This window comes from Falco punctatus (assembly GCF_963210335.1).
Source record: "Falco punctatus genome assembly, chromosome: 12".
NCBI lineage: Eukaryota > Metazoa > Chordata > Aves > Falconiformes > Falconidae > Falco > Falco punctatus.
The window spans coordinates 7,438,118-7,459,652 of NC_137592.1; the positions used below are offsets into that span (position 1 = coordinate 7,438,118).

The following is a 21,535-nucleotide window of genomic DNA, read 5'->3' on the forward strand; positions in this document are numbered from 1 at the left end:
GTTTCCCATCAAATCAGGTGTTTGGGTTTCAGTTGTGACAATCATACCTCAAAATCATTTCTAGTGCAAATTTTGAGATTGAGGTTGAAAACATACAATTTTAAATCTCTGTTCTTTGTTTGCCTTCCAGTTACAGTAGCTAGGAGTCACGAGTTGCTTCTTGCAGCCACAATGACTGGAAACACTTCATTTCCTCTAAAATAAAAGCTAGTATTTTCATGGAATTGCATGTCTTCAGAATAGAAATAAAAACTATTTAGAAACTTTTATTAGATAATCAAATCTGTTAATATAAACAGTATACATTTTTCTTCCGCTTCCCTTTGTTCCCCACAATTATTTGTATTGGACTTAGTCTGTACAGAGAACTCCTTTGCTGCTGGAGAAGCCAAAACTGTCTTGAGCTGCTTAGTGTAAATATCATACATAAAGGTGTACCAAGTGAAGGCATATAAACTGTAAGTAAAGGTATAAGGTATGCAAAGTATTGTATCATTTGAGAGCACGAAGGAGCCTGCATGGGAGCTCTTGCTTATATCATGTTCAGGACTATAAAAAAATAGGAGGTAACAAGACCCAGAAAGATCTATGCTTTATGTGCTCTTACTCGCCATATTCCTCTTTGTCTGTGACAGTTACGTTTCCTTGTGTCCTGTCCCAAAGCTATTCTAATTGAGTGGTAAAACCATTGGCTTTGGGATGTTGAAATAGTTCCAGCTATGCTGTCTATAGGAAGAGTGCTCCAAGACTCAGAGTGATAGAAATTTTCCATTTGGAAAGCTCGTCTGTTACGAGGATTTACACGTTATTCATATATATTTGTCTTTCTCTGGAGTGCTACAAATGTTTGGTCAGTTTGTAATATTTTAAAGATAATTTTGAACTGTTACTTTATATAGTTTCAAATGTGGTTCAAGATTTTCTTTTCTCCAGTTGTTTCAAGATTGGCAACTGAGACAAATATTGCCATCCAAAAGAAAATAAATTGTAAACAGTATCTCTCTGTAAAAAACAGGTCTATGTTTTGCATCTGTATCTATTACAAAGTTTCTGTAGTCAATAGAAAGTGATGCAAGTTAACATGCAACATTTGATAATTTGAATTTTCTTGACATATCAAATGCTTGTTCGTTGTTCTAAGTGCTGAACCATGAATAATTTACTGCCTTTCTCTTTATAATATGCAGTGTCTGCTAACTTTGAAGTTCAGTAGTCAACTCAAAAGTTTGTTGGAGCTGACTGATGATTCACCAGAGATTTTTGAGAGATAGTTTGTCATCAGTTTAAAGCTTGGAGAGGTTTGCTGTTGCAGCCATCTGGTATTTCTTCGTTCTCTGGAGGAAAGAGAAACCTTTTGATAAAATAGATCAAAGCATTCTGCTCTTTCAGTGACTGATACCTATAAGTAACTTAGAAGTTTCTCGAAAAGATTTCACAATGCCTGTCTCATTTGCCAAACTTTGGCATTCTAGGTACAAGACAGCATTAGGCAATAATTATATTCTAATTATATTTAAATAATTTAAGTATATATTCATGGATAATTAACAGATCTAAGTGTTTTGTAAACTCAGAAATTTCTAATTTACCGTATACGCTGTCATGATTAATAAAATCAAAGCTAAATCTTGTTCTTTGTACTAACTGTAAAGATAAGGGTACTCTCAAAGACCATACATCTATGTCGTAAGCCTAATATATAGATGTACCTCTTAGACTGTAGGTGATGTAGAATTATAGTGTAAAAATACGCATCATACCATTTCTAGAACAAATTCTGTTAGCAATTGGAATGCTGGCATGGGGTTTGCAGATGTTTGGCGGTGAAGAGCAAATATGGAGGGAATGAGTTAGGACAGGAAGTGTGTGCTGCAACGTCCACTTGAAACAAGACCAAAGTGATGCTGGATTGTACATACACATTTGAGATTTGTCTGGAAGCAGGATGTTGTTTCTATTCCATCAGACATTCCGGATGTGCAATTGCCATGACTGCACATGTCCAGTCTTCTCAAAGAGTGAGTTCATTGCATCAGAAGTGCAGCACAGCAGCCAAAATAGAATGATGAAATTGGCTTTTACCTTGCAAGTTGTTTAGTTAAAGGATGCCTGAGTGAGGCTGGGTGCTGTGTTACAGTAGAAGAAAGGGAAGGCATTAGCTTGCGATGCACCATACCTTTGTGCAAGAAAAGAGGCAGTTTTCTCTTGCTAGGAGTGAGTTAGTACACAGTGGAGCTAAGGGGATGTGTTTGTGCCATTCACTCTTCCTTATATTAGGTAATTTTAAAGACTGCTGTACTGAAGAAAGAAAATAATTAAACCTCGTATGTCACACTGTCCTCAGTTGAAGCCTATCAACGAATTTCAGAAATAGTTGATGCGTCTTGGGATGTAGCTTGTATCATCCTAGCTAGGTACATTGTTTATTAATAAGTTAGCCTTATTATCATTTAACCACTCAAAGTGTAGCATTGGTTAAATGGCAGGTGTCAGTGAATATTAGGTAGTTACCACAAGTTCTTCAAACTTGCGGTTCTTTACGTTGGGTAATCTGGAGAGAGAAAAAGGCTTCTAAAGAGACTGAGTTTTTAAGGACTTAATACATTTAAAATGCAAACTAGGTAACTAATATGGTACTAAATTCTCAGAAAACAGAATGATGGGAGTTTGGTGAAGGAACAGCTAATTCTTCACATGTTAAAATTTGCTTGAATTCAGATGTAAAAGTGACACAAAGATAGCAGAGGAAAATTCCATGTACTTGTGCTTGGTGGTGTTTAAACTTTTCAGTGAGTTATCCAAGTTAGGTCTGGTGCTCTTGTTTCTCACTGTGCCCACAAACAAACGATAAATTTGTAATTCCATACTTCATAATCTTTCACAGTTTTATGTTCTGCCTGCTGTGTCTCTAAATCAGATGCATATGTTTACCTGATCGTTTACCTCCTTGTCTGCTTGACATGTGCTTCATAGCAGCTACAGCTGAACATTTTTTTCTTCTTGTTTTTTTTAGTGTGGGAACTTTGCAGTTTTGGTGGATGTTCATATTTTGCCTCAAGGCTCCAGTAAAGACACCAGCTGGTTTTCAGATCATGAGAAAGAGGTACAACAAATAGAAATTCTACTTCAAAAGCATGTGGCTGCAGGGGAAAAGTTGGATTGCCTTGGACTGTTAAGAATTTTTCAGAGTTATGAGAATATTATTAGTTATACCTATTCGTCAATGGTTGCTGTGGGACCCCTAAGTCAACCACATATGCTATTTGGGTCACTAATGACTACTTTCAATTTGCCTTTTAATTTTTAAACTCTGTGTGTGTGCATACATGCAGCATGCATGCTGTTTTGATTCTTCTGACTTAACTTTTAATTTATAAAACATATTTTTCTTGGTTTGTTAATTATCCTGAGTGATGTAAAACAGATTGTGACAGGTATCACTTTTGCAGAGCTTGTTGGTGAAATATCTTTCTATTAATTGCCTTTTCTCATTCTGAGAAATGTGAATGATATTGTGTGTAGTGTGTGCAAGAAAACATCATTAGTATGTATGATTAACTAATGATAAAATAAGATTGTATCTTATGAAAGGAAACTCATCTTTAAGTGTAGCATTTTATCTCCTGACAACAGATGAAATTTTTGAAAATCGGTGCATCAATGACCAGCAAAATTGTGAGTGTAGCTTTTATCAGATTCTGTGTGATTTCTGCTAGTCTTGTGATGAGCTACTGGTGGGAGCCTTCCCCTATTTCAGTCTGTGTGGGAACTTGAGAAGTTCCCTATTGAAAATGAATGCAGGACATGTTTCAAATGCCTGTGGACTTTCCCGCAAGTCTCTGTTACGGTAATTTTCAGCAGATAGCTTTCCTAATAATGACATAATTAACTTGTCACTCCAGAGCATCCTCATACATCTCAAAGTAATATGTTTAAATAAAATTTAAAGAAACAATAAATTAATATCCTGAGGCAGTGAAAGCAGAATATTTAACAGCATGTGGTTCATCTGATTGGTGCTTTATTAAGCAGAGAAAAAAGAAAATAGGGGAAATCTTTTAGACTTCTTTTTTCTAACTAAATGAATACTCATTTACCCCTTCTATTTATAACCAGTTTTACTATCCTGGTTATCTGACTTCTAAGTGTTTTCAGTATGTATTTTGTAAGACCGCCAAAACAAAAGATATGAATTTCAGGAAATTAGATCATGATTGATTTAATAAAAAGGCATGACAGGGCAGCATTCATTACATTTCTGTGACCACACATTTTGAGTGAAGTACAAAGGTTGCATATTTTCAACAGCCGAGAAGTGTGATTCCAATAGCTTTACAATTTGCTTCCTGAAAGTCCTATGCAGAATCTTTGTTAAAGTGGGAAGAAAAAGGTCAGTAAGGTATTACAGGAAAATTATGCCTACATGTTTTTTTATGAGAGTTTTTACACATTCATCACAAGCAGTTTTCTGAGTTTTTGTTATTTCCTGATTCTGGAAAACACTAATAGTGGTACAGCCTTCTTTGCTTGTCTGTGGGAAAAGCAGATGCTTAGACCCCTTGTAACAAAAACACCATCTCTGCTGATCCCCTGCTTACCCTGGATGAAGGTCGGCGGCTGCTGTTTGTAGCAAATGGAAACTGGCGATGCGGTCCCAGGTGTAAGCTCCTGCTTGGAGGGTGGGTTGTGTTGAGCAGGCTGGGAACTGAATGAGTGCCCATAAGCATGAGACTGGTGTAAGAAGACAAACACAGTGCATGTTGTCTAGCTGGGCATTGTAAAGACTACCATTTTTGAGCTTTTCTCTCTTTCTGCCCTTGCTGTCCTATCTCTTTTCCCCTGGAATCACGAAGTCAAAGTATTGCCTTTGTACTTTGAGAAACGTTTACTAAACTGATTTCTATTCATGTCATTGCTATAATCTCTCCATATGCATATAGAAGGTCTCAGTTACAAGTTCTTTTTAGCAGTGGAAAGTACGTAGACACAATTCTCTTGAAGCCTACTCTTGTTTATGCTTTCTTAAGTATAGATCTGTATAGGTTTTTGTGAAGAACCGTTTAAATAATATTTCCATAAGCATAACAACTAAAATATTTTCCATGTAAATTAAGGAAGTGCATGCTAATCTTTATTGTTGCAGAAGGAACCAAATGCACATGATGTTTCCGCTGCTTTCTAGACCTTTTCATTTTAACCTGAATGCATAGTCCTGTGAAGGAATGTGTAATGAGATCACTTTAATGAGTTAAACAGAAGAATAAGTAAATATAGTATTTTATAATTGTACTCTTCAAGAAGAAAGGAAAATTTATTTCTTACGGTAAGGAGAAAATACTGTTTGTGGTTGACCAGTATATGTGCACTGCTTTCATTTAGAGCAATATATTAAAAATTTGTTGCTCTGCATACTTTCTAGATTAATCAAAAGTAAATTTCAAGCAAAGATATTTTATTTTAGGTAGTACTAATATAATTTTGTCTATTGTCCAAATGCTGTAAAAAGGTAAAATGATATTTTTGTGTGCCACAAAGTATCGTTTCTGTGAACACATAGTTATGCACAATGAAAAATGGGAATACTGAGGGAAAAGGTTCAAATGTGTGTGTATGTATTAATCTGGAAGCTTATTCTGGTATTCAAGACATTAATGTTTTGCTTTTACTCCAGAGGTTTTTTTCCATGGTTATTCTGGCTGAAGGGTTTGTTCTTCTTGAGTTGTATGTAGTTTTTACCATGCTTTGCTGAAGGCAGTATGAAAGATATGAGCAGTTATATTTAGGAGCAGAAAAATCAAAATGAACTAGAGAAATTAGGTTGTTTTGACCTAATTAGCTTTGAGTCTTCCCTCCCCCTCCCTGATTTGAACCAAAATATCTGATGCATTTCATAAGAATTCTTGCAGAGAAATAGTGTGTTGGCAATTCCTGGGAGGATTTTTACTAATATATTGCTTAAATACCAAATGTTATGATACATTTTTAACATGTATTTTTTCCTACTTTGCATGCAAATGAAACTAATTTGCTGTTCAGAAATTACTAGTATCGTAATATAATGTATTTAATCTGCCAAGTTAGAGTTTCATAATGTACTTCCTCTCTTGTTTTATAGCAAAATTGTTTGGTTCACCACCCACCTTGCCCTTGTTCCCATTCATTTCCTAACTTATGTGCTTCTCACCTCTATGTAATACCTCAGTACGTAATTGCAAATAATGTTTTCCCTTTTTATGTGAAAGGCAGTGATTTTTGTATTGATTTCTATTGATTTCTGCTGTGTGTCTGTGGGCACGTATATAAATTTAGATCTAAACAGGCCAATGGTTGCTTTTTCAGGAGGTCTGCATGCTGCTAGAAGAAGTTGTGGCTTCAAGGGTCAAACACTACTTGGAAGCACCTAAACAGAGAGGTCAAGGGAAATCAACAGAACGTGCACCATCTGGCCCTTTGTTTCTTACCAGTAAGATAAATTATTTAATTTAATGTGAAATAAAGTAAAATAAGGTATGGTGGAAACTTCTTTATTTTTTCCTTGAGAAATTTGACATCAGTAAAGCCAGTGAGCCTGAAATAGCTGGTGTTTGGGTCTGAAATTACTTGAGCTACGTTACTGAAAAAATTGCATGGATATTAATTTTTTACATTATTGAAAAATGAACATAGTGCTAGTACTATTGGTATGAGAGCCTGTCAGCAGAATTGAATAAATGGTATAATTCTCCTAAATTGATGGTGCTGGTTTGTTAAGTCTACTTTCAACTTGAGTATTTAGTTTCTAATTTTTTTATTTAGAAATAATTTATTTACTTCCTCTTCTGAGAGCCTGTTTAGTCTTAAAAAGTTGCTATGGTATGATAAACAGCATTCATCATTTCACCGATGTTACTGCAGGCTTGGCAGTAGCATCAATGACCTTGGGAGTAATTCGTGTCCAGAAGAGAACAGTAGTAAGAGCATTTACCCAATTAGAACTTTTATTCATGTATGTGAGGGTGGTAGACTAATCGGTGCAATTTCAGTACACGCATGTTGTAAACTAAAGATAATGATCACTATAGCCTGTGCTCTAACGTTAGATCATCTTTTGGGGGCTAAATGGCTTGCCAGTTTTTGTTTAATGTTATTTCACTAGGTGGTGTGGTCATCACGGTGGGTTTTACAGTTGATAGGCTTGTGTATTGGTGTTATATCACACAAGCAATTTCTTTTTAAATAGTTCTTAGGAAATAATGACTTTTCTTTTATTACCAGCCTGGAGCATGTTATAAACTTGTCACAGAAAAGAAGGGCTGCAGTAGTAAAGCCCTGTGTTTGACTATAGTTTCTCATATTTCCTTAAATATCTTGAAATAGGTCTGTACTGAACTATGAATTCTGTAATGAATGTAATTATGCACTTGCAATATACAATCAGTATACTGATAGAATATATTGAATTCAATGTATATTACATTAACAGTTCTAATTCAGAACAAATTCTTCGCCTTTCAAAATATCTTTGGTTATTGAAAACGTATTCTCCTATAGAATTCTAGTTGATGGTTGCAGCTTTAAACAGTAATATCAATATTAACGATTGTTCTTAATAAAGAAAACACAGGTTAAATACTGTATGGTTGGCTTATTATTGCAAAATTTTAAGCATATTGTGGGAGCCAGATTGTTATGGCATGACAGGAAGGTTTATTTTCCAGCCACTAAAACAATACCATGTAAGCAAAAAGTGCTTCAGGACACTAAAGGATTTTCAAGCCCTTTCTTCCTTGTAAGTTGTTGTAACAACTTCAAAATATTACTAATTTTTATAAAACACATCAGATCTCCATACTTCTCTGGTTTTGAGTGGACAAATAGAATTTCCTTGCAGTGAAAGCAGAGGGGCATTACAGAGGGTGGGATCAGAATTTCTGAGATTTGTTGCAGGTTTTCTGTGTTTTATTTTACTGAGTGATATTTTTTATGATTTTTTTTTTTTTTAAGTTTCCTGCTTCAATAAAATAGTAGTTTTTCAAAAACAATGAGTTTGTAAGATAAAACTGCCGGACATAATTAATTGGTTTCATATATGTAGATAGATGGAACACTAATTTGAGGGTGTTTGTGAGATTTTAGGATCTTGCATTTTCTTTTATGTTGTGACGTTTTCAGTAAAAATACTGGCATGCTGTCCCAAGGTTGTGAATTGATCTTCTGCTTGACTCTTCCCCTTATTTCTTGGAAGTGAAAAACTTAAGGATATGCATTTGAGGAGGTTATCAGTAATATCTGTGACAGTTTTAAATTAAAAAATATTTGCTTTGTATGAGGCAGAATTACTGTTCCATCAATTTTCTGAAGTTAATCTCACTGTCATTAATTAACAGTAAAGAAATAAAGGAAGAAAATAGTCTGTGGTAATCAACATTCACTTTTAACTTAATTTCTAAGTCCATCTTTTTCCTCTTCTCTCAGCTTGCTTTGCTCAGGGTGTAATTTGTAAGAAAGAAGTGCTTTGTTCAAGTCCCAGAATCAAGTTTATTCAAGTTACATTCAAGTCCGTTCTTACCTGAGAAGGAAATAACAGGATAAGTGGGTGCTCACTGGAGCAACTGGGGCCTACCTCTAAGGGACTGACCCTTTTAGATGGCCTGCAAGTCTAATAGTCTTCAGCAGTTACCATCACTTAAATGTGGCTCCGAAACCTCTTGTGTTTTGCCTTCCACTCCAGGATCACAGGTTCTGTTTGTAGAGTACAATGATATGTTTTTGTGTTTTTCCACAAACAGATGAAGTGCAAGATAGCTGGCCAGTGTTTGGCTGACAGTGTGTTGGTGTATACAAAGAAATGCGCAGGCTTGGTATGTGGCTAACGACATACACATACTGTAGGTGCTGCTGGTGAAATGTTTAAGCTTGCAGCTATTGTTGCATTTGGAGGTTATTAGAAGTTTTTGAGCTCTTCAGACTGAATGTGGTTTCTTTTGCTCAAAGTTATGCAAGTCTGTGTCTAGAGTTTCACTGCTGTAAAATCCCTGCTATTGTAAAGGAAGAGCGTATCTATAGAAGGAACATTAAGATGCTTATTAGCTGGTTATTTACTACTTCGAATATCCCAGGTCAGCATTCCACCCTTATCTGAACTCGCATCTTTTCAGGTCAATTTTAATTACTTTGCTCTCCGCATTGCAAGATGTATTCAAAAGCTATTAGAATCAGAATTATTAGACCAGTATTAGTAAGATTTTAGTCTATCTCTAATATCAAAGCATGTTGTTTTAGGATTTTCTTCAGAAATAGAAGCCAAGCTATGTTACTTTGATGAGCAGATCTCATCCTGCTGTCTAGATCTGTTAATCGGGGAAGGCTGTTAAGCTGGCTACTGTAACTATTTTGAAAAGAAAATTTTCACCTATCATAATTTCTGTTTAGTTTTAATGTTCTAGTATGTTTACTATTAATATTATTTAATACCACCTTTCAGTTTTGTGGCACATAATATAAATATCTATGCAGGTTACTTGTTAATTTACATTTCTTTTCCATTTAAGTTACACCCCCACAGCAGTGTGTGGTGGGTCGCATACCATCTCATTAGGAAATCTGTGGGTGTTACACACAGAAGAAAGAAAGAAGGAAAGAATGGAAAAATGAGAGAAAGTAGCCAAGACAAGCAAGTTCTTCCTATTCTTTCTTCTGTCTGAACAATTTCCCCACCCCTCCCAAATGGCCAGTATGAATAATTTGCCAAAGTAAGCTTTAATTTAGTCTTTGGACATAGGCTTTGGTATAAACTCTGTGTTTCCTATGTTTAATTAATGTCCAAACCTGTTTGATTTTGGTTGGTTTTATTTTTTTAAAAAGAAAATTAAAATGGGGCAGATTTTCAAAGATTATTTTGCTTGCATCCAATCTGCATGGCCAAAGTCATGCAAGAAGGGCATCGATCATGTATGGTTTGTTGTTGATTTGAAGTTGATGAATGCATGCCATTCGATAACAAAAGCCATGTACTAGTGAATTTCTCTCATTAAAAGGACCCCACTACCTCACTTTACAGATGTGTAATCTTTAAAGTTAGAACTTACGTTTTTATATGTATGTGCCATACAGTTTCACTTTGCACCACTTGTGCTATTCAGTAACATGTACTGGGTTTTAGTGATGTCAAGGATGTTAGTGCGTCGTAATGCTCACCTTACTGTAGACTTAAACAAATGAAAATCAGAGCCTTTTTTTTCATGTTCCATGAGAGGTAGCTGTTTTTCATAAAAAGCAATGGGTATGAAGTAACTAGAGGCTATAAAGAGGACTGAACAGAGATATAGGGCAATGGGGAAGGAAGGACTGTGGAAAACTAAGGAAGAAGGCAAAGTTTATATGGGCACAGAGGAAACAAAAAGGAGGATGCAGAAAGAAAATATGGCTGGTAGAAATGTCCATATTCAAAATGGAAGGAAGGAAGAAGGTATCTGGTAAACTGACCTTCTTCCCCCTCTTGGGGGAGGAAAAAGTTAACTACGTTTATCCTACAAGTAATTTTCAGATCTTTCCTCATTCCTTCCCTAGCATCCTTGTTGTTTTTCTTGGCTTGAGGGTGGAACATTTTTGCTCTGATTTCAGATCTTTTTATTGTACAGTCTCTTCTACAGTGAAAATAATTAGAGAGTGTGCTGTCACGTGGTACAATGAGTTCCCAGCTTGATTTTTATCTGCTTTCTCTGGGATTGTGTATATTTTTTTAATATTTTCAACCTGATTTTCTGAGGAAATGGGGCTTACTGTGATCATGTTTTCTCTGTGTCTGTCTGTCTATCTTTCCCCCCCGTTGCTTTTTGCAAACATGATTGAACTTTATCAACAGGTAGAAGTCTCAGACATTTACTTCTGATAAGCTTACTAAAATGAGAAACTGGAAGAAGTATAAGAGCTGTCATGAATAGTTCAGCATTACAAAGATATGGAGTCAAAGTTCATGCCTTATTTAGTAAAAAAAAACCCCATAAGATGCAGTTTCGTAAGAAAATACGTTTCTATTGCTTATCAGTTTGTTTGGCTCCTGTAAGTACACAAAAAATATACAATGATGGTAAAAATACATGATGGTAAATATTCTGAACTGTTTTGGCCTTGCATTTTAATTTGAACATTATGATGTTTTTAAGAAAAACACGTTTTGCAGACTGCCCTAGTTTGCTTTAGGAGGGTTCACTATTACTGTAGGTCATGAATTGTGTAAGGTGTTTGTAGGGTATGTTCCATGTTACAGTCTTGTAGCAGCAAAACTGATTTATTCTCCCAGCTGTTAACTTACTCCCCTACTGTGAAACTGTTTGGTTTGGTTTTAACTAGAACTATTTCACCTATCCTGCCTAAAGAGCAACTCCACGAAAACTTGATGGGTACAACTGGAGGGAAAGTAAGGTATGGCAGATAAGCTACCATAGGGGACTGAGGAGGACAGAAGTCTTTTAATGAACTTTCATATCTGCAGTTGCACGTTGTAATTTCTGTCTCTCAAAAGAATTATATTGCAGCTTCTTTACAATGGAGTAATTTATGATTTGTAGCCAAGTCCTGCAGATCTTTGTGAACTTTAAACTTGCAGTCATCTGTCTGTGACAACAGAGCCTCCTAGCTCCCTGAAGTATGCAGTAACTTATGCAATAACTTAAGAAAAATGTTTTGATTAGTATCTTGTGCTTAATATTTCCTGTATTTGCTTTAGATTGCTTTTTTCCATTTTTTTTCAGCCAGCTAATGGGAAATAAAGGCATCTTTTTTCATCAAAACATTTTTCTTCTAGAAGATCAAGGTTATATATCTGAATATTTGTTGTTGTTGTTGTTGTTCTTGGTGTAGAGGATATTTTACAAGCACAGAAACCCCCATACTTATGCACTGTTTGGATTATTTTCTTTTTAGTGGGTTTTTGGTGTTGGTGTGTGTTTTTTTTTTACCTTAGATTATAATACAATAGAATTGGGAAAAACGTCAAGAAGGGCAACAGAGATGATCCAAGATGAGGAAATACAATACAGGGAACATGCAAAATACAGGGAACAGTCAGTCAAGTGTGATAGGACTCTTGAGCCTGGAAAATACATGAATTGGGGGGAATGCAACAGAGTTCTGCAAAATAATTTCTTATCTCATTCTCTTCCAACTTGAGAACAGAAGGGCATCAAATGGAGGTATTGGAAGCACCATGGTAGTTAAAGGAGCTGTGGGACTCTTTGCCAAAGGATAATGGGTATGATGAAAGCTTACAATGAGTCCACAAGGACATGGGAGAGGGATCCAGGGAAGGTACAGAATTCACAAATCTGTTTTGGTTCGATAAAGGCCTGAGTTGAGAGTGCTTGGACTCTGGGAGAGTATTGGGGAAATAGCTGCATACACTTTGCACTTGTATTTAGTTTCCCCTTGTAGCCATTTGTTGTATGCAAGGTATTTAGCTACATGGACCTTTGATCTTACCCAATATGGCCTTTTTATTGTACTTTTCTGGAAAAAGCCTGCACTATAAACTGAAAACTCATTAGTATGCCAGAGAGAGTTGGTGTTTCAAAGACTGTCAGAGAAAGTTCTGCACTTTCTAGACTGAAGGGTCTACCTTTGTCTTCCTGTTATTACACCAAGATTTGCAGAGACTTTAGCAATTGCTGTTGCTGTCTTACATGGGACATTTGCAGCTGCAGCACCAGGTGTGTTGAATGCATTCTCCTAACTTTACTTCTTCCCTACTTGCAGCTCCCATGTGAAGTTATTTATGGTCTTGGATAGGAAATGAAATGGTGTATTTATTTTACAGATGACCTTAATAAAGTACTTTATATAGTTAGTATTGCATTGAAGAGAAATATTATTTATTTAAAAAAAGAGAGTTGTTTAACTGAGTGTATTTTTGTGAAAGAATTTGCTGTTGGTTTTGAAAACAGTCTTGACCTTTAACCTTCAATTACTATCTGCCTTAATTCTGTTTTTCTCATTTCCATCTTTTGTTTGTCTCTTGTTTTTGTATGATTTTTTCAATTTATGAAAAGATACTATGACAACTACTCTTTAAGTATGTGTGTGTGCAAAAAAATACATTTGCATGCACATATGTTTACAGTTACTGTCTTACCTATATAAGCTCTAAAGGTCTGTCTATAGCATCCAAGTACTTCTGCATAGTAATTTTGCTGTTAGTACTTCAGTTTATGCACAAGACATATATTTATGTAAATTCAAAGTTTATCTTTGGAGTTTTCATTATATAGTTAGGCAAAAAATCTGTATCTATTAATCGTGTATTTACAAAGTGGAATTATGTCTCCTTTTTCAATTTGTCAAAGCTGGCTAGAAGTTAATAGGCAATTAATCTCTATCAGTTAAGAATTAAATTAGGATGCTAGTTTGGTACAGATGTTGCAAGTTAGACAAGATAAACCCAACCTTTAATTTCTGATTTGATACTTGAGAATATGAAAGTGACTCTCATCTAGTCTAGGAAACATACAGCTACCTTTTGAAAGAGCCCTTAGCATCTGTTTGTCCAAGTGGGAATTCAGCATTTTTGGAATCCAAATGGAGTGATTTTAAAAACATGTCCCTAAGTGCTTCCCATTTCTGATTTGACTGCCTGATTATTCTTTGTAACATCTGTTCCTCTTGAAGGTACTCTTTCTTGTGTGCACTGTATAGCCTTTTAAAGCTTCTGTAGTCGCTTGGAAGCAGGAATACTGAGGATAGGGTGTCAGTGTACAGCTTCTGTGGACCTGTTTAAGCATTAGGCACAGCTGGAATGGGTAGCAGTAGGCTTGGGGGGGGGTTTTGAGTGCTTACTGTTGCAGCTGAAATGTTCTGAAGAGTAAGTTTGACTCTAAATTATCTTCTCCTGTTCTTTGTGAACATGGCAAATAGGATTTCTGCTAGAAACATTTCATAGTTTTTGTGGTCTGCATGTAATGGTCAAATTCCTTGCATTGGAATGTCTAAAATACCAGAGAAGAAATGATTTGGTCAGTATGATAGACCTGACTTTCCTTAGCTGTCTGACCTTTACAAATATGTGTGTGGGGCAGCCTGAACACTGTGCTGCCTGGAATATGCTACAGGTAAATTAGTGAGGGCAGTTTAACATAATATGTGCATTCTGCTGAAGTGAAGTGTTTGCAATTAATGTCTGAATCTGGTCATATGCTTTGTGTTGGGCTGTATTGTTCATATCATATGAATATGCCTTTAGGAATATGTTTTTTCAGCTTGGGTACATATGATTGCATATAACACTTGCTAACATACATAGTAGGTTGCGCTATTTGGATACATACCAGGTCTACCTCTCGTATGTTATAAAACTCACATACACTTCATTGCTGTTGTGTTTCTTGTCCATGTACAGATAATGCTCTGTGTGTGTGCTGTGCAGTTTTGGCGGCTATGAGTTTGGGACTTCTGAAAAAAACTGAAAATCTGTCTGTTACTGGGGCAGAGATTCTATGATTTTAGACCTAAGTAGTCTTGTTGGGCAGCGATAGGAGTCATGAGATTATTGGTGTGTTTTAGTGGGCGCATAAGCGTTTACATCAGGACTGTTGTCAGCATCTTAGGTTTCAGGGTTTTTCGTGTAACTGCATGCGAGAGGGAAAATAGTTTGATTAGGTAAAAAAACCCAGAAAGCCCAAACCAAACCCTACTATGCAAATACAGATAATGAAAGCGGATGAAAAAAGACATATGATTACCAAGGGGAAAAGAAAGACTATCTTTTTTTTTAATTAACCAGGTTTAATAACTTATTTTGTGTTTTTTTTTAATTAGTTCAACAGTATATTAAATGAGATGGAAAAAAATGAGGATTTGATTTTTATTTTAAGATGAAATGTCAGGTTCCTTTATAAAAAAAAAAAGTAAGTATTCTTTATTAAATGTTTCTAAAGAGAGCAATATTGTTTTGGTTACAATGTAAGCAAGAAAGAATAGGGATTTGAAATAAAACCTAAAAGAAATATGATTTCCCCAGAAATGTTTAGAGGAATTTGCTTAATTGCAACCAGAAGTTTGACCTGGAAGTGTAACGTTTTGACCTTTTAGCTGTCTGGTTTCCTAAATGTGTTGTTTTGCTCTCTTTAAACTGTGAGAAAATCTGTTTTACACATCTTTAACCCCTGCATTCCATGAAAGTCTCAATATAAAAGTCCCCAAACTATCACCAGCAGTCCCAAGAAAAACAAAAATTGTCATTATGTTTTAAGAAAAAGAAATCATTATAGATATGTGTTGAACATTGAAGTTCTATTTTCATTGTAACTGGAAGTAATTGTGGGTGTAATTTCATGGTTAAATATGAATAGGAATTTCTTTTATCCTTTCCATGTTACCATATTACACAATAATACTCTCCTTTGTTCTTTTGTTCTTAGGTTTCATTATCATATGACAAAGGTAGAGAGAAAATACAGCTTTTTAAATTGCAAACATTTTTGTGGGTTTATTTATATTTGGAAAATTTTTACAAGGCTTTACAGAAATCTACCCAGATAGGGATGGAGGGCCAATTCCTGAAAAAGTTCTACATACTTTCTTTGCGTAAGTAGTTCAGTGAAAGCAGTTACGTGCATTTGATTCACCACTGAAAGTACTAGATCTGTTGGGTGTATTGTGCACTGAGTATTTCTATTGACTACAAAGGCACCAGTGACAGACCAAGCCTACACCAGGAAAGTTTTGCAGGTCTTGGGCCTTAATTTATTAAAAACATGTAGAAATAATTAAAAAAACCCCATATAGTAGTGCAGCAAATAATAAAGACTTTTACTTGAAAAGAGGAGGAAAAAAAGTCCAGTGCAATCTTGAATTGTGGGCACAATAACAGAACTTGATGTATTCCATCATCTTCAAACAGTAAGAGATGCTCTAGTGCAGAGCAAATTACGTGTATTCAGAGAGAAACATTGTACATGTGAAATATTCACTGTACAAATTCATGAAAACCAAAGTTGTTTAAATTACAATGCTTGCTTTAGAGAGGATAGAAAGTGACAGTCTTGTATTTGTTTCAGAGTATCTTTCTCTTATTCTTTTAGTTAAGATATTTGGGGGGGGGGGGGGGGGGTTGTGTGTGTGCACATATGGGTCATGGGATATGAGCAATGCCTGTCTGTTCTTTTCTGTTGCCTTCTCATGGCACATGACAGGCTCGTGGTTTTTGGTCTTTTGTATAAAAGACCTTCAATGTGATACCAAATTTTGAGAAGTTCTGTGTAAATGTTTTTGCACTTAGCATCTGTTACACTGATGCCAGAAACTGCGGGATACTGAGCTGCATAATTCAGGTGGTCCCTTGTAACACTGCATTCTTGAGTAAGCTAAAACGGACATTTTTTTACAACTTACTCTTGCAGTCAGTCTCCAGCTCTTTGCCCCACAGCCAGCACCTTCTTCATGGCTAGGGCTGAGTGGAACTGATCGGATTATAACAAGCATGGGTGGTTCTTTGTCTTTTTGGTGGTATCCTCTTTGCATCAGAGTTTGTGAGAGCAGAAAGAGATTGAGACTTACTTGGAAATAGAGTCTTTCAGCAGCTGACTTAACTACAGTCTATTTGCCAGCATTTAAAAAGGGGAAGTACTGAAAGATCCATTGTGGTGACTTGCCCACCTATTTGCTATGCTCCAGAATTTCCTTATATTCTGAGTTGTTATAAACCTAACAAGAGTCTGTTGTGTGAAAAGACAAAAAACTTGTGAACCTCTGGCACAACTTGCTTTATTCAGACAACAGCATGAAATGCCTGCTGGTTCAAGTCCACACATGTCCCTTAGAATTCACTTTCTTCTGAAGTGTCCTCTAGACAATATGGTAGAATAAAAAAAAGGAGTCATGACCATCATCATCTGCCTCTTAGCTCCACTGGGCTATCCTAACAGGAGGCCTCCCAAAAAGAAAGATAAGAACATTTATTGCTGCCATATATCGAGATCAGCTTTGAAGAAACTACGTTTTCATGCTCATTTCAGTTCTACTAAAGATACCTGCTACTAGCTTTTGTTTCCATCTCATTCTCTCATGTTATGTCTCCAGTGGCACACTGTCAGGCTTCTCTTCACCAAACCCATAGGTTTTGTAACCATGTGATGCAATATATTCCTGACATTGCCTAGAGACCTTGTTATTGGTAGAAGATGAAGGTCTCATCAGCTGTGGGAGCTATAGGGTTAAAACCTGTATTTCCTCTTGGGGAAGAAGTTTTGCAGAAGTTACTTCCTATTGCCGGGGGGGGGTGGTGGGGGGGGTGGGTGGGTGGGAATAAAGCCTGGAGACCTGTGAAGGTTTTGATTGACTTTATTTGAAAATCAGCATTGTAGTATCGGCACCCACAATTATGTTGTTCTGATGAACAATAAGGGGAATCAGTCATGTCTGTTAAAAGTCTGAAAGGCTTATTTCCAGATTTTGGTTGAGTTTCTGTGCTAGAAGAGACTTTGCTTTGTAGAGATTCCTGACACTTAAAATACAAACTCATCCCTTCAAGTATTTCACTGCATCAAAGATTTCATGAAGCTCACAGATATTCTGAAGGAAAAAACTGCGGAGATAGTTAGGTTGAAATGACATATATTTTGAAAGAGACATGCTTTAAAAGGTGACTCTATGCATTCCCGAGTGCCCTGAAGTCAGGCTTGTCACCATCACAGTGTCTGCTTCATTTTAGCTTTACTTTTATCGCTGTGAGGAATTCAGTGATGTAACTGGCTGACATGGCTCTTTTTGGATACAGCTGTGTCTGGCCAGTTTGGGGGAGATGCTCAGTTTGATGTGCAAATGTGGCATCAGACAGTTTTTAGCTAAGCTGCTCCTTCATGGTGATACAGCTGCTTTGAGGAGAATCTGAAGTCTGTTCTGCTGCTGACTTGTCAGACAGCCTTTACCACAGAGTTTGTTTTCCAGTAGCAACAGATGCCTTTCTCAGCCTTTCTTTCAGCTGCCTGGCTTGTTCCAGTGGTTAAAGAAGTCCAGGCATGTGGCTTCCTCTGGAACACAGTTTATGTGTTCAAAACAGTGAGGATTCATAAATGGCTTTCAGTTCATGTCTTAAAGCCCATCACATGCAATTAATAATATGGTCATTGAGTCTGAGATCAACAAAAAGTTGAAATCAAATCTTGTCTGCTATTAGAAAACAGTTGTCTGGGATAGCAGTGCACTGGCCATTCAAAATACTGCTCTGCATTTATCTGCTTGAAGGTATGAGCAGGCGGTGCTAGCGATTCTTGCTTATGCCTTAGGAATGGCTATAAAGGGACTGTACCTTAAGAGCGCTTTCCCAGGACTGGATCAGCCTGCCTCTCCATCTCAAGTATTAGTGAGGGGAAGACGGTCTTTTTCTTTCAGAGCTGGTGTGTTCTCAGGATGTCCATCAAACACATTTATCATCTTGTGGCTGTATGGTCTCATACATGCTGTTCTTCTCTGTTCTTTCCTCCAGAATACCCCTGACAAGCATGGTAAGAAATGCCTTATTCTGGATCTAGATTGGCCAGTATAGTTCTGATTTCAGAGAATTTCACACCTCTCCTGCTAGAGGAGAGCCCTACAACCCTACTCTTGGATTTCATAAAACAGCTCAGTCCAGTTTCACTGTTCATGGCTCATATTATGAAGGTTTTAGACAGTGTGCTGTGCTCGCTATCAATGTTCTGATAGCAGAGAGGATTCTGCTAGGTGTATCTCATCCTGTCTTGATCAGAATTAATTTAAAGGTTGATGTCTGCCAGTCAGGGACCCTGTTACCTGATAGGAGCTACGTCTTGTCCCCAGATCCTTAATGGAACAGATCTCTCACCTATCTGTGTTGGCAACTGGCCTATTTTCAGAAGATTTAACATATAGAAGAATAGCCTTCATACTAATAAAATTGTGAAAGGTGAAAAAAATCAGTAATCTGTTTTTGTCTATACTTGGTTTTAGCTGACTTGACTGTAAGGCATCCTGGAAAAAGACAGAGGCAAGTTACATCACTGAATTTATTTGCAGGTGTTAAGTTTGCAAGATCAGACCCTGCAGCAATACTCATTCACTCAGTACTGCACTGTCTTTTTTTTTTTTTTTTTTTGTCCATACTTTATGTATATAAATTTAATGGCTGAATCTTTTTTTTCTCATGTAGTAAATATTTTTGTAAAAGTTTATGGGCTTTATTTAATGTTCATCAGTACACATTTTAATGTGTGTGTGCTTGTGTTTATCACTTGAAATAATAAAAGTTAAAAAAAAACCCAAAGAACTGAAGGCAGAAGGGATGGAAAGAATGGATGTCATCCTGAGCTGTTTAAGTTGTTTTGAAAGCCGCTATTTGGTGTATAAAAATTGGCACTAGGTCAAGATGCTTGTTTTCATTAACTGTGAAGTTAATATTTTGTGTGCATGTGCGTGTGTCTGAGATGACACAGAAATTCTGTACCCATTCTGAACACCAGAAAAGGCTCAGGAATTCTCAAAAGCTTTTTGTCTGCTGTCCCTGGTCTATCCTAGACGTGGACTTCAACTTACATGCCAACGTTTGGGTTTTGACTCTCTTCTAAATTAGAAATGGCAACCTGTTCTGGAGCACATGCTATGAATATGAACATTTGTTCTGGGGAAGTAAAGCTGCACGATTAACAGTAGGTTTAGAATAAAATGTTTGGGGTTTGTTTTGTTTACAGACAATCAGGAATTTGGATTTGGTGGTGAATAATTTTAAGTGGAGAAATGTGACTGCTAAAAAGCAGTGTAATGATATGTCTGTGGAAGCCTTTGAAGATGAAAAGCTCTATATACTGTAAACATTATTACTAGTATAGATTAATCTGTGTGGAATAATTAATCTAGCATAAGCAAAATGTAGTTTGTTTTTTTTTTTTTAGAATGTACAGTACAGTGTTTCAGAAAGTCTAATACACCTATGTATTTACTTTTACATTGTAACATAAGATAGTCATCCTCTTGGTTTTTTAATACCTGTGCGTTGCAATGATTTATTTTGTTGTTACTTTCCGAACATAGAGGCGGTGCTAATCCAGAACAACCTGTTAGAAATTGAAACATCTAGGCTGGGAGGAAAAATAGGTGGTGTTTTAAAGGTGGTATAAAAAATACTGTGTGATGAGAAATAGGCCCCTGACAGATGTGGAAATATTTGGGGGCCGGTTGGCCTTCTTAGGCTTGTACTGTGGCTTTGGAGAAGACTTGACTGAATTTAGTTCCAGAGCCGTGCAGGTGCCAGATCGTGCTGGGAAGTGAACACCTGCCAGGCTGCTCCAGATAACTCAGCAGCTCAGAGGCATTTTCCCAGGCTCTCAGATGAATGGTCCGTAATAGCCGTGGGAGAGGGCTTCCCACTGCTCCATGCTGTACCACAGCCTCTTCTTGGCAGCCCTCTGGAAGCACAAGTCAGCTTGGCTGTGACTCCTTTGGAAAACAAGTGTTGCTGGATAGTCTTACAGTAAGGAGTCAGTGTCTGATACTTCCTCCCGGTGTCGTGGGACTATGAAATATAACAAGCAGGGTAAATTACCGTTCCCTTAAAATGCAGCACTCACTGGTGCCTATTGCAGCTGAAACTGAACTGTGGCTTTTCTAGAACCACTTTTGTTCTGTCACATTTTGGGTTTTCAGTGTCTATTTATTTTATTTGGTGTGGGGGGTTTGGGTTTTTGTTTGGTGGGGTTTTTTGTTTTGTTTTGTTTTTTCTTGTTTGTGTTTGAAACCTGGATCTGGTGATTTAGATACACAGTTTTGAAGTAAGAAAAACAAAACTCCAAATCACTAAACAACCATTTCACTTCTATGTTGGTAATCTACAAATGAAGCTTTGTCTATGTTGCATGATGAAGAAATTGAAGATTGGGCTCACTGGGTTTGCTGAGACTAGTATCTGCGGACTTTCTACGTTAGTGGCTGCAAAATACTGTACCTCGCTTGAAGTTAAAACTTCCATGGTGCACTTAAAAGGAGTTAGTGATGGATCATTTGGTACAGATTAGTTGGTCCCTCCTTCCGTATATGAATAGCAGCTTTTGGTCCTTGCTGAATAGATACTCGCCATCTTCCCTGGAGCATAATCCACAGCTTGCTCAAAGCCAGCTAGTATATAAACAACATGGATGGTGGACAAGTTGGGAATTGAGAACAGACTTAGACTCATGCTGAGTAACTGTGTAGAAAGTTTAAAAAGCTGTGATTTACATGAAGTTGTTGGGTAAGAAGTTTTGCTTGCAGGGCTTAGTTTTTAGTTTCTTATTTCATGAAGTAGAATGGTTAATTGGATGATATATTTCTCTTGAAGGAAGCAGAAGGAAGATATCATGTTTTTTTATAGTTCTGCAGTAACTCTGGCAACTTTAAAACTAGGGAAGTTTTGTAAACTCCAGCTGACTATGGATTAAATCAAATGTCACATACAAGAGGGTTTCAAAACATTTGATGAGCATAGCTGTGTGGTACTTGAAAAATATAAGTATCGTGAATGTAATGCATCTTAAAATGTTCTTACAGTTACCAATAAGTAACAACAAATAATCAGTTC

General features: G+C 36.7%; 1 protein-coding gene across 1 annotated transcript in view; it reads left to right on the top strand.

Annotated features, from left to right (window-relative positions):
* The window catches only part of SLX4IP (SLX4 interacting protein), an 80,072-nt gene that overhangs the window by 37,564 nt on the left and 20,973 nt on the right, over positions 1-21,535 (top strand). Inside the window, exons 4-5 of the mRNA XM_080407749.1 lie at positions 3,014-3,103; positions 6,340-6,463. Coding sequence (XP_080263875.1) covers positions 3,014-3,103; positions 6,340-6,463 — 214 coding nt within the window. The remainder of the gene's footprint in view (positions 1-3,013; positions 3,104-6,339; positions 6,464-21,535) is intronic.